General features: G+C 22.8%; 1 protein-coding gene across 5 annotated transcripts in view; it reads right to left on the bottom strand.

Moving 5' to 3' along the window:
- LOC117175725 (PAN2-PAN3 deadenylation complex catalytic subunit PAN2) overlaps positions 1-13,991 on the bottom strand; it is a 145,912-nt gene that overhangs the window by 105,417 nt on the left and 26,504 nt on the right. For all 5 annotated transcript variants that reach the window (XM_033365506.1, XM_033365508.1, XM_033365509.1 and 2 more), the window contains exons 6-7: positions 9,852-10,065; positions 5,794-5,930 (exon numbers count right to left, since the gene is read on the bottom strand). In XM_033365506.1, coding sequence (XP_033221397.1) covers positions 5,794-5,930; positions 9,852-10,065 — 351 coding nt within the window. The remainder of the gene's footprint in view (positions 1-5,793; positions 5,931-9,851; positions 10,066-13,991) is intronic.

Here is a 13,991-nt window from a genome sequence, read left to right as displayed (position 1 = left end):
CAGTACCTAAACGTACTTTATTGTTCTCTAATACATTTCCCAAAGTTTCAGCTCGATATTTTATTTATAAAAAAAGTTCTTAGGTTCAAAAAAACATTCAGTAAACTGAAAAACTTTGGTCGGTAATATAGGCATTTAGCTGTGTCACATGCCCTTAAAGTGAAACTGTTGAATTTTAAACTTTGAAAATTGAAGTATTTTAATTTCAAATTCCAGTTCAGAATTGTTTAAAAATTGAAAATTCCCTGTTCAAATCTGAAATTTTATTTTTTTTCGAAAATTCTGCATTTCAACTAATTGAAAGAATTATATATTTTTTTATTTCCCTGTTCGAATTCATAATTAATTTTTTTTCGAAAATACAACTTTTCAACACAGAATAAGAATTTTGTTTGGAAAATTCAAGTTTTCATTGAGAATTGTTATTTTCCTGGATAAATTCCAATTCCAGTTCAGAATTGGTTAAAAATTTTACATTTCCAGTTTAAATCCAGAATTTTAATTCTTCAAGAAAATTCTTCATTTGAATTTTTATAAATGAAATCCTTTAAAAAAATCCCTGTTCAAATAAAGAATTTTAATCCTTTTCGCAAATTCTGAATTTCAACTAAGATTTAGAATTTTTTGTCAAATCCCCTGTTCCAATTCATAATTTAAATTTTGTTCGAAAATACCTCTTTTCAACGCAGAACTATTTTTTTGTTTAAAAATTATTTTTTTTTTCCATTCAGAATTATTATTCTCCTGGATAAATTCCAGTTCTAACTCAAACTTGATTAAAAATTGAAAATTCCCTGCCTCTACTCAGAATTGGAATTCTTTGGAAAAATTTCACCTTCCAATTCAGAATTTTGTTCCTTTACAAAAATTTGTCAAGAATTATTCTTCTTCTGAATAAATTCCAGTTCCAATATAAATTTGTAAGAAATTGGAAGCTCCCTGCTCAAATTAAAAGTTAAATTATTCTTATTTTAAATAGTTTAAAAATCATTAAAATACTACGGAAATTTTGTTTTAAAATCTTGAAGCATCTAAATGCTGTTTCACATTTTTTTCAAATTAATTTTTTTTTAATTCTGCCAGATTAAAGAAATTGTCTGTAATCTTATCACAATCATTTTTTTAAATTTTGTTAATCGTTATAAATCTCTTTAAATATTCTATTAAAATTAGTTTATTTAAATAAAAAATCATTATGAATTTTTCTAGGAAATGCTTTATATTCTTCTGAAGTCTGTCAAAATTCTTAAAAAGCTTCCAAATTTTGGGTTCGAAATCTGCCAAAATCTATATTTGATTTTAAATTAGGCCGTGGCCTCTTTCGTTTAAATTATTTAAAATAATTTCGGTTTTTCTTAATCGAAAAATTTCAAATTGCGTTGTTTAAAAATGTAATATAAGAGAGAAATTATATTTGAAATTTATTACAAGCCTTTATTCCTAAATATATTATTTTGAAATTATTTTGAAATTAAAAATAGTTTATAAAGTTTCAATAGGGCGTTCACATTTTTGAAACTAATAAGATTTTCCAATTGAAACAGTTTCATTTGTAACATTAAAATTTAGACAATCTAAAATTGTGATCTGATTCCAAATCGTCTTGTTTAATCAATTATTATTTAGTTTTTAAATCTTAAAGTACAATTCAAATTTTAAAAAATCATTAATTAATTTTTATAAGCGCAGTTTATGAACTAAACATGATTTTCTTAAACAGAAATCTTCGATTTAAAACGCTTCTAATGTTTCATTGTACAAGTCTTTAAAACTGCGTTTTGAAATTCTTATATTGAAATGTACGCTTAAAAATTAAAAATCTAAAATGGAAAATTTTCAAAGTCAAAGATTTTCGAATTATGTATGCGAAAATGAATGATATCATAATTGAAAAAGATCAAAATGAAACTAATTATTTAAAAAGCGGTTCAAAATCAATGTTAGAAGGATTTTTTCTTCTAAAAATTTGAAAATAAAATTTTATTATAATATAATTATAAGTATATATTATTATAATTATAATTTTAAAATTTAAAATTTAAAACTGATCAATTTCAAAAATGTATAAGTAAAAACTCTTAAATTTGAAACATTTTACAATTGAAAATTCTTCAATTTTCACTATTTGAATTATAAAATTGTTCAATTTTGAAGAATTGAAATTAAAAACACTTTAAATTTTAAAGATATATAACTAAAAGTTCTGAATTTTGGATTATTTTAATTATTTGGAAGATAAAAAAATAAAATTTCCAATTCTAAATATTCCAAACTGAAGAAATTTTGAATGCATATCATCAAAATGGCTGAATTTTTAATTTAAAAATTAATAACATGTATAATTTTTAATTATGAATTTTCAACATGAAAAGATTTTCAATTTCAAAGATTTCCAATTTAAAATTCTGCAATTTTAAAGATTTATATATTAAAGAAATGTAATTTGAAATATTTATTTGCAATAGTTCAATTTTGAATATTTACAATTGAAAATTCTTCAATTTGCGCTATTTGCATTATAAAATTTTTCAATTTTGAAGAATTAAAATTAAAAACTCTTTAAATTTTAAAGATTTATAAATAAAAGTTCTGAATTTTGGATGATTTTAATTATTTGGAAGATAAAAAAATAAAATTTACAATTCTAAATATTCCAAACTCAAGAAATTTTGAATTCATATCATCAAAATGGCAGAATTTTTAATTTAAAAACTAATAACATGTATAATTTTTAATTATGAATTTTCAACAGGAAAAGATTTTCAATTTTAAAGATTTACAATTTCAAATTGTACCATTCCCAAGATTTACAATTCAAAATTCTTCAATTTTAACAATTTAAATTTTTAAATTCTTCAATTTTAAAAATATAAAAATAAATTGAAAATTTTGATAATTTCGAATATCAAAAATAAAGAGTTTTCCATTCTAAACCTTACAAATTGATAAAATTTCAAATTTAAATCATCAAAATCACAGAACTTTCATGTGTATAGAATAAAACTTGTATAATTTTGTATTCTTGAATTAGACTTTCTTCAATTTTACCTAATTACGATTCAAATTTTTACAATTTTTAAGATTTGAATTTTAAAATTCTTCAATTTAGAACAATTGCAATTAAAAACTCTTTAAATTTTAAAGATTTATAAATAAAAGTTCTGAATTTTTGATGATTGTAATTATTTTTAAGATAAAAAATAAAATTTTTAATTCTAAATCTTCTAAACTGAAGAAATTTTGAATGTATATCATCAAATTGTTAAAATTTTTAATTTTAAAACTTAAAAAATGTATAATTTATAATTATAAATTTTCAACATTAAAAGATTCTCAATTTTAAATATATATAAATATATCAATTTATATATCAATTTCAATTTCAGACCGTTCTTAGGAATAGTGAAATAATATTTATATAAACTTACATTTTTATTTTGTGTTACAAATTATTTTTCTCTTCCAAATATAATTTGCCTAAAATTTTCTTCCTTTCTGACTAAAAAACCTTTTTTTTTCGTTGAAAGTGCCTCTTTTTGGTAAAAATGTAATCTTTTTTTCTATTAAACTTGCAACTACTTTGTGTAAAATAAAAATATTTGTTGGTTGTGGATTCAACAATTTTCTTGAAATTTCGTATTTTTGAAATTGGTTAAAAGTTAAATTAGTTTCTTTGAACAGAAAGTGAATTAACTTCAGTTAAACATGCATTTTTTCATTGAAAGTTCAACTATTTTCTTGAAAATTAGTTTTTTCTTATGAATTTGACTGTTTTTGATTGAAAATTAAAATTTTTTTCGGATTATAGTGCAAAAAATTCGTCTCTTTTGGAAAATTAGAATTAGTTTTTAGTTAAAGATGCAACAGTTTGATCGACAATTAATCTGTTTCTAATTTAGAATACAAATTTTTTGGGTCGAAATTCATTATTTTAATTAAAATTAATTTTCAATATTATCAATTTATTTGTAAATGAAATTTTTGATTGAAAGTTTATATTTTCAGATTAAAAAATCAACTGTTTTGTTGAAAAATTATCTTTTTTCTTTTCAATTCAATAATTTTGGTAGTAAACTAAACTATTTTGGTAGATAATTCAACTATTTGCTTAAATATTATATTATTGACTGGAAAATCTAATTATTTGCTAGCAAATTAACTTCTTAAAGAAAAAATCATATTTTGTTGTTGAAAATTTATATTTTTTGGTTGAAAATTCAACTATTATGAAAATTAACTTTTTTCTTAAAAATTCGTATTTTTCAGTTAAAAAACTAGACTATTTTGTAGAAAATTTCCCTCTTTTGTAAAATATTTAATCTCTTTTTGATAAAAATACAGCTGATTGAAAAGTAATTTTTTTTATTGAACGTTCAATTATTAGTGTGGACATTCTTTCACTTTCTTAAAAATTTCCGGGTTCAAAATGAAATTTTTCTTTGAAAATTCATATTTTCATGTTAAAAAATCAACTGTTTTGTAACAAAAACAACTTTTTTCTTTTAAATTTCGAAATATTTGCTAGAAAATTCAACTATTTGGTTAAAAATTAAATTTTGTTATTGAAAATTAAACTACTTGGTAGAAAATTACCTTTTTTGTTAAACAATCATATTTTCTCGTCGAAAAAGTTCAACTGTTTTGTAGATGATTCTTTTTGGGTTCAAAATTCATTAATTTGAAAATTCGTCCTTTTTTGGTATAACATTAGTCTTCTTGATGGAAAATGAATCTTTTTGGTTTAAAATTTAATTATTTGATTAAAAATTTAATTATTTGATTGAAAATGACCCTTTTTGTTAAAAAAATCATATTTTACAGTTAAAAAACTAGATTGTTTTATAGAAAATTTCTCTCTTTTGTAAAATATTTAATCTTTTTTTGATAAAAAATATAGCTGATTGAAAAGTAATTTTTTTTATTGAACGTTCAATTATTAGTGTGGTAATTCTTTCACTTTCTTAAAAATTCCATTTTTCCGGGTAAAAATGAAATTTTTGTTTGAAAATTCATATTTTCATGTTAAAAAATCAACTGTTTTGTAACAAAAGCCACTTTTTTCTTTTAAATTCGTATAATTTGGTAGGAAATTCAAATATTTTGTTAAAAATGAAATATTGTTATTTAAAATTAAACTACTTGGTACAAAATTACATTAGTTTCATTAGTTTTCTTGAAAATTCGTCCTTTTTTGGTATAAATTTCGTCTTCTTGGCAGAAAATTAATTTTTTTTTGGTTTAAAATGGAACTAATTGGTGAAAATTTTATATTTTTAGTTGAAAATGAAACTAAGTGGTACAAAATTCATGTATTTGGATAAAAATGGACTTTTTTGGTTAAAAATTTAACTATTTGGTAGAAAATTTATTTTTGAAAATATTTCTTTCTTTTTGATAAAAATAGAACTGGTTGAAAATTAATATTTCTTATTAAAAATTAAGTTATTAGGTTGGAAAGTCTTTCATCATATTAAAAATTCAATTTTTCCGGGTTGAAAATGCATGTATTTGTTTAAAAATTCGTCGTTTTTATTTGGAAACTTATTTGTTTTGGTATAAATCAATTTTTTTTCAAAAACGCAACTGTTTGGTGCAAATATAATACTTATTGGTTAAAGGATTTAAATATTTTTTTAAATTTCGGTCCTTTTTTAATGTTATCAACTTTTATTATTATTTTTTTTAAAAATCTTTTTGAACTTTCTCAATAATCTCAGGAAAAATTATATTCATATATCCTTAAAAAAAAGATTCTTCTGAATAATGATGAATAATAATAATTTTTCTACTAACCTGGAGTAGGTGTTAAATTGAGGCGCTACGTTATTTGTGGACATAAGGTGTATATATCCTGCTGAATCTCCGAAGGAAAGGCATTGTGATGTAGGAGAGACATCAAAAGATAATATCATAGCACCTCCAGTAGCAACCTGAAAAACAAAATAACTTTTCCGATACCCAGAGAAAATCAAAGATTCTGATCAGGGCGGCGATTCGGCGGACGATTTGAAATTCCCGGTCATTTCCTGGTTTTCCCCGGTCACGTTTTTTCATTCTTCCGGTTAACTAAAAGTAAAATATTCATATTTTCCGCAAAACGCGAAATATTTATTTTTATTTATGACGTTCATTTCAAATCCCTTTTAACACAACAGTGCAAAAAATTGAAAAATTAATTAATTTTTTCAAAATAGTCAAACTTTAAGCTGAAAACATTTTCAAAAAATAATAACGGATTTCGAAACAAAAAAAAAAGTTAAATTAATTTAATAAAATTAATTTGTGCTCAAAAAGATAAATTGTAAACCTAAACTTAAATAATTAAATTTAAAGTAACCAAAACAAAAAATAACTTTCACAAAAATACTCACATTTTCAAATAAAGTGATGAATTTTCAGCTAAATTTTTAATCTTCAACTGGCATATTTTAAAAATTTTAAACAATAAAGATGAATTTTCAATTCAAATGATAAGTTTTTTATGGGAATAGTTGCATTTTTTTACCAGAAAAATGAATTTTCAACCGAGAAGATTAATTTTACTAAAAAAGATGAATTTTCAACTAAAAAAATGTTCAACCAAAAAGAAATTTTTAATTAACATAATGGAATATTCAACTGGAATAATAGTTACATTTCCAGTCCGAATAAATATTAAGTTTCAATATAAAAAAATCCAACAAAATAGTTCAATTTTTGGCAAAAAATTAATGTTTAGCCAAAGAAATTATTTTCTAATTAAAATGATAAATTCTCAACGAGAAAAAATAATCTGCAACAAAATATTTCAACTTTCAACCAAATAATTTTATTTGCAACCTGAACTGATGAATCTTAAACTGGAATACTTAAATTTTATATTTCAACCACAATCATTGATTTTCTACAATTCCTAGATCAAAAATATCAATTTTCAACAAAATAGTTTTCAAGTCATTTAATTTATTTTCAGTACAAAAGATTGATCTTCATCCCTCAAAAACCACGAATTTTCAAAGAATAGATCAATTTTGAACCGAAAACAATAATTTTTCATTAAAATGATGAATCTTAAACCAAAAAATTAACTTGTAACACAAAAGCCTAACTTTCTACCACGTAGTTTAAATTTTCATCCAAAAAGATTAATTCTCAACGACAAATATAATAGCTAATACTTCAAGCAAAAAAATTCTAATTTCAAATAACGCAGTTGAATTAAAAAAAAAAGAATTTTCAAGTAATATTTTCCAGTTAAATTTTCGGTTAAAAAAAATATTTATCAGCCAAGATAAAAAAGAATTTTTAACAAAATGGATAAATATTGAACCAAAGTGATGAATTTTCAACCAAAAAATATGAATTCTCAACAACGAATGTATAACTTAATTGTTAAACCCAATAAGGATCTGAATTAAAAATAAAAAACAGTTGTCTTCAACCAAAAAATACGAATTTTCAATCAAAAAATATTTTTCAGAGAAGAGAGAGAAGAAATTCCAATCAAACTATTAAATTTTTAAGCAAAAGATTGAATTTTTAACAAAATACTAGAATTTCCCAGCAAAAATTTGAATTTTCATTTAAAAATATAAATTTTTTACCAATAAATAGAATAATTAAATTTTCAGTTAAAAAAATTAATTTTCATTCAAAAAGATACGAATTACGAGTTTTCAATATAATTTCCGAATCATCAACCAGAACAGATTAATTTTTAACCAAAGTGATGCGTTTTTTACGAAAAAAGAGTAAATTTCTATAAAACAGATAGATTGTCAAACTAAATACGAACTTTAAAAAAAAAAAGGTTAATTTTTTTACCAAGGAAGAGAAAAAATGTGAACCAAATTGTTGAATTTTTAAGCTGAAAAGACGAATTTTCCACAAAATACTTGAATTTTCAACCAAAAAATTTGAGTTTTTAACAAAAAAAGTTAATTTTTCACAAAATAGTAGAATTTCTTACAAAAATTGTTGGATTTCAAACCAAATTTTTGTATTTTCAAATACAAAAGACGAATTTTCTTCAAAACGTTTTTCTTTTTAGTTATTACATGAAATGAACGTATTTACTCAAATTTATGAGTCTTTTCATCAATGATAACAATATTATAATTTTTTAAAACAATTTTACAATTATTTAAATAATAAGCATTTGTTCAAATCTATATTTTACCTAAAAAAAGCAGGAGAAACATTTTATCTTACTAAATTTTCGACAAATTTTACAATTTTAAAGTTTTAATTTGTTTATTATGAGTACCCGTAAATGTTTGAACAAATTTAAATTGTTCAAGCAATTTTTTTATTTGAATATTTTACTTTTACTATTATTTGAAAGATGGAAATATTTTTATGTTTTGATTTGCTTTTTAAGAATACTCTTAACTGTTTAAAGAAATTAAAATTGTAAAAAAAATTTTATTTTACTGATTTAATGTGTTTTTTATCAGTAGAGAGAAAAAATGTGTTATTATCTTATTCTAACTTTTTAATTCTGAGGAACGGTAGAAATTGAGTGTTAATGTTTATTCTTTTATCGCAAAAACATGCAGTTTGACTTCACTTACAATAAAAAAACACAAAATCAGTAAGCAAAAAAAAAAAGATTTTTTAAAAACAATTTTAATTTATTTAAACATTTTATAGTATTCTTACAAAGCAAATTAGCACATAAAAATATTTCAATCTTTCGAAAAATAGAAAAATAAAATGTGTAAACAAAAAAATATATAAAAAATTTAATTTGTTTAAACATCTATGAGTATTCATAAGAAACAAATTAGTACTTAAAAATATTAAAATTTGTTGAAAATTTAGTAAGATTAAAGGTTTCTCCTGTTTTTTTAAGGTAAAATATATACTCGAATAAATACTTATTATTTGAATGATTGTAAAATTATGTAAACAAATTATTTTATTGATATTATTGACTAAATAACTCATAAAGTCTAGAAAATATGTTTATTTCGCGAGTTAACTGAAAAAAACAAATATTTTAACATATTAATGTTGTTTAAATAATTGAATATTAGTTAAAAAATGACTGGGCATTCTTAACTTATCGATTAATGATTCTTTAAACTTTTAAAAAGCGTCAATAAACCGCAATATTACGTAAAATTCAAATTTGTCACTAATGATCAAAGGTCAAAGCATCGACAAAAGTAATTTGGTGATAGTGAATTCTCTTTGGTTAAAACTCATTCTATTATTAATTTCTGCAAGTCTTGATGGAGGTTTCTAAGCACACTTCAGAAAAAAATAATTTAGGTTAAAATTGTTTATTTAACAGTATTTATTTATTTAAAGGTTTAGTTTTTCTTTCTCTTCAGGAAAAAACTACCATTTTTATTTAATTCTAATGAGCAAGGCCCCATTTTATTCTTTGAAGGATTCTCTAAAATTATACGCGATTATACGCGGTGTCAATTAAAATTAAAATTACGATTGTTTATAACAATAATAACTGTATGGCTTCTCAATTAATTTTTTAAAATAAAATCCATCAAAATAGAAATTTAGAGAATCGTTCGTAGAATAAAATGGGGCCTTGCTCATTATTCCACGTTAATTACATGGGAAATTCGAGAAAAAAAATCCACCAAGTATAAATAAGAACCACTTCAGTGTTTTATTCTCACCTGGAAAATCTAGAAATTTCAGGGAATCCTTATACGCCTTAAAAATCGCGAAATTGTCAGACATTTTTTTTCTTAATGTTAGGTAAGTTCTTTGAGAATATGCACACTTTTTTTAAAATTCTTAATATTAAATTAAGTGGTTAAAAATTAAATTTTTTGTTTTTCTCGGGTTTTACCGGTCAAGTCGCCACCCTGATTCTCCCGGAAAAAAATTAAAATCGTCACCTGGTATAAACAAGTCATCGAGGGCAGCACATTGGCATAAATAGTATCAAGAAGCTGCATTTGTCCGAGTGAAGATACGACAGCTACACGACTCGAGTAACTCGGTAGGAACTTCAGTAAGAGTGGACAAATCATAGTTGTGACTGGACTCAGAGCTCTCATTTGCCTCAAGTCATATGCCATCAAGAATCGGTCAACTGTCATTCCCTGACGACTAAATTCATATTTCTGATTAATCAAAGGTCCACCAAAAAGCTGCCTGAATTTAACCCTTAGCGGCCACAAGGGGTAACTAGTTACCCCCGGTTCAGAAAACGTGAACTTAGAGGTCTAAAACTTTTGAAATTGTTACAAGTAACGACATCTGTCGGTAGAATGAGAATATTACCGAGAAATAAATTCTCTGAGAATTTATGAGAATCTCAGAATTAATTTTAATTTATAGAAAATTGAATTTTTTCGTTAACTTTTCGGTTGAAAATTCAACTCTTTTTTTGAAAGTTTGTCTTTTTTATTTTTAAGTTTACCTGCTTTAGCTGAAATTAATTATTTTTTTTTGTTGATAAAAATGCAACTGTTTGGTTAGAAATTAAGCTATTATACGATTATCTTGAAAACTTAACTATTTCGTAGAAAATTTACTTTTTGTTTAAAATCTATATTTTGGTGTTGAAAAATGAACTGAAATATTTTCTCGATGAAAGTTTTACTTTAAAAAAAAAAAAAATTTATCACAAATTCATGTTTTAGTACAAAATTTATCTTTTTTGGATAAAAATGCAACTTTTTGGTAGAGAATTTCACTATTTTGTTAAAAATTCATCCTTTTTGGTTGAAAAAATTCGTCGTTTTTAATTGAAAATTCAATTTTTTTCGTAGAAACTTATTCTTTGTTAAAAAATTCATATTTTGATCCAGAAAAGTTAACTGCAATCCTTTTTTCGATGAAAATGCAACGATTTAAAAAAAAAATTAATAATAATTCATCTGATTTCAGAGAAATTTAATCTTTTTGGGATAAAAATTGAGATTCAAAAATCCAATTTTTTTCATACAAACTTATTTTCGGTTAAAAAATTCATATTTTAATAATGAAAAGTCAACCGAAATCTTTTTTAAAACAAAACTTAACTGTTTTTTTGAAAATTTATCTTTAAATTCACCTGTTTTAGTAGAAATTTCTTTTTTTTTTATATAATAATTTTTTGAAAATTAATCTTTTTCAATTGAAAATTCAACTGCTTGGGTAAAAGTTAAACTATATAAGCCTTTTATTGGTATAAAATTAATTTTTTAACTGAAAATGTACCTTTCCCATTTTTTTAAGATTCATCTTTTTGAGTTGAATTCACCTGATTTAGCAGAAATTACATCTTTCTTAGATAAAAATGCAACTGTTTCGTTGAAAATTCAACAATTTTGTTGGAAAGGCATACTTTATGGTTAAAAATTCTGCTTTATTGTTGAAAATCTAACTATTTCGTAGAAAATTTAATTTTTGTTTAAATTTAATATTTCGGTGTTGAAAAGAGAACGGAAATATTTTCAGGATGAAAATTCAACTATTGAATTGAAAAGTCAATTGGATTTTTTTCAGATGAAAACTGAACAATTAAAAAAAAAATTTTTTTCAAATAAAAATTCATCTGTTTTATAAGAAATTTCATCTTTTTGGTAGAGTATTCAACGATTTTGTTGAAAATTAATATTTTTTGGTTCAAAAAATGCGTCTTTTTAGATTGAAAATTCCATTTTTTTTCGTTGACACTTGTCCTTTTTCTTTAATTCATATTTTGAAAAGTCAACTGAAATATTTTTTAAAAATGAAAATCAAACTATTTTTCCTGATAAAAATTCATCTGATTTAAGATAAATCTCATCAATTTGGATAAAAATGCATCTATTTGGCAGAAAAATTTAAAAATTCTGAGAAAAAGTCGTTTTTTTTTCGTTAAAAATTGGTGCTTTTGGATTAATAATTCAATTTTTTTTCGTAGAAACTGATTCTTGGTTAAAAAATTCATATATTTTTTTTTTGGTTGAAAAAATTCGTTATTTTGGATTAAAAATTCAATTTTTTTCGTAGAAACTTTTTTTTTGTTACAAAAATTCAATGTTTGATTTTACTAAGTTAATTGGAATCTTTTTTGGATGAAAACTCAACTTTTATTATAATAAAAAATTTTTTTAAAAAGTCATCCTTTTTGGTTGAAAATTCATCTCTTTGAATTGAAAATTATTTCTTGTTAAAAAATTCATAGTTTGATCGTGAAAAATCGACTAAAATCTTTTTCAACAGAAAATTCGACTATTTTTTTTTAACTTCATCTTTTATGGAAGAAATTTTATTTTTTGTATGAAAATGCAATTCTTTGGTTAAAAATCGTTCTTCTTTGCTTAATAATTTAACTAATTTGTATAAAACATTATATTTTAGGTTGAAAAGTTATCCAGTTAATTAAAAGTTTAATTATTTTGTTATAAATTAATCTTTTTTAATTGAAAATTCAACTGCTTGTGTAAAAGTTAAACCACATTGTGAAAATTTGTTTACTTTAGGCTTATGTCAGGTTGAAAATTCAACTTTCTAGTGGAAAATACTTCTTTTTTTGTTTAGAATTAACTTTTGACAGAAAAAGGAACTTTTCCATTTTTAAGATTAATATTTTTTAGTTGAAAAGTAGCGTTTTTTTTGGTAACAAAGTTATTTTTTAGTTTGAAATTTCCTTTCTTTTTGCGTAAAAATGCATCAGTTTCGTGAAAAATTAATTTTTTGTTGAACAGTCATATTTTTTGTTTGAAGGTCTAATAATTTAGACAAACTTTTATTTATTTTATGGGTGAAAAATCTTTACTTGTTGGCAATTCGTGTTTTTGATTTTAATATTCTTTTCTTTTGTTAGTATAAATTTGATTCTTTTTTTATTAAAATATAAACTATTACACTTTTTCGTTGGCAATTTGTCTAATTAAGTTAAATATTTAACTACTATGTTAAACATTCAATTCTTTTGTTAAAAATTCCAGTATTTTGTTAAACAGTTATCTTTTAAAGTAGAAAAACTTTTTTTTTTTAAATAAATTAATACATTTGAAAATTTTAAATTTGTATATGAGGCAATGTACTTCCTGAACATGTATGAGCTAGAAAATAATTTATATTCAACCGCTAATATTACCTGACCAATAAAAATATTGTTAAAAATCATAAATTCTTAAATTCTCTTAAATTTTTCTAAGTTCTCCTAAATTTTGTCATATTCTCGGTTATATAATCTGAACTTAAATTCTCAGGAATTGAAGAACTCTACCGGTAGTAGACAAGAGTGAGATGTGACTCTATTACATAGGAAGCCGAAAAAATGCTTGGCGGCGCTTTGAGCGTTCGTTTTCTCAACTAATCAGATTTAAGATTAGTAATTTTTTTCACTTTTCCCTCCGGTAATTTTGCAATATATATACATATATAAAATGGGGTTTTCAGAAAAAAAATCATTATATATTTTTTTTTCTGAAAACCCCATTTTTTCTGAATTTTCATATATATGACCAGTTTTTAGATCGCCATCTATAAATTGACCAATAAAAATAATTACAAATGTTTAAGAACTCTTCAACAAACATGAAAAAATCGGTTAGACGTTTTAAAACACCCATATGTGTTGTAAAACTAGGTTTTTCAACGTGGGGTAATAAGTTACCCCATGTGGCCTTGCTGAGGTATGGCCGCTAGGGTTAATTGATTTAATTTAATCTGGAAATAAATAAATTTTTTGAAATAAATTTTCAAATAAATTAATACATTTGAAAATTTTAAATTTGTATATGAAGCACTGTAATTCCTGAACATGTATGAGCTAGAAAATAATTTATATTCAACCGCTAATATTACCTGATCAATAAAAATATTGTTAAAAATCATAAATTCTTAAATTCTTTAAAATTTTTTTAAGTTCTCCTAAATTTTGTCATATTCTCGATTATATAACCTGAACTTAAATTCTCAGGAATTGAAGAACTCTACCGGTAGTAGACAAGAGTAAGATGTGACTCTATTACATAGGAAGCCGAAAAAATGCGTGGCGGCGCTTTAAGCGTTCGTTTTCTCAACTAATCAGATTTAAAATTAGTAATTTTTTT

This window comes from Belonocnema kinseyi, chromosome 6, assembly GCF_010883055.1.
Source record: "Belonocnema kinseyi isolate 2016_QV_RU_SX_M_011 chromosome 6, B_treatae_v1, whole genome shotgun sequence".
NCBI lineage: Eukaryota > Metazoa > Arthropoda > Insecta > Hymenoptera > Cynipidae > Belonocnema > Belonocnema kinseyi.
This window is presented reverse-complemented; position numbering and strand designations above follow the sequence as displayed.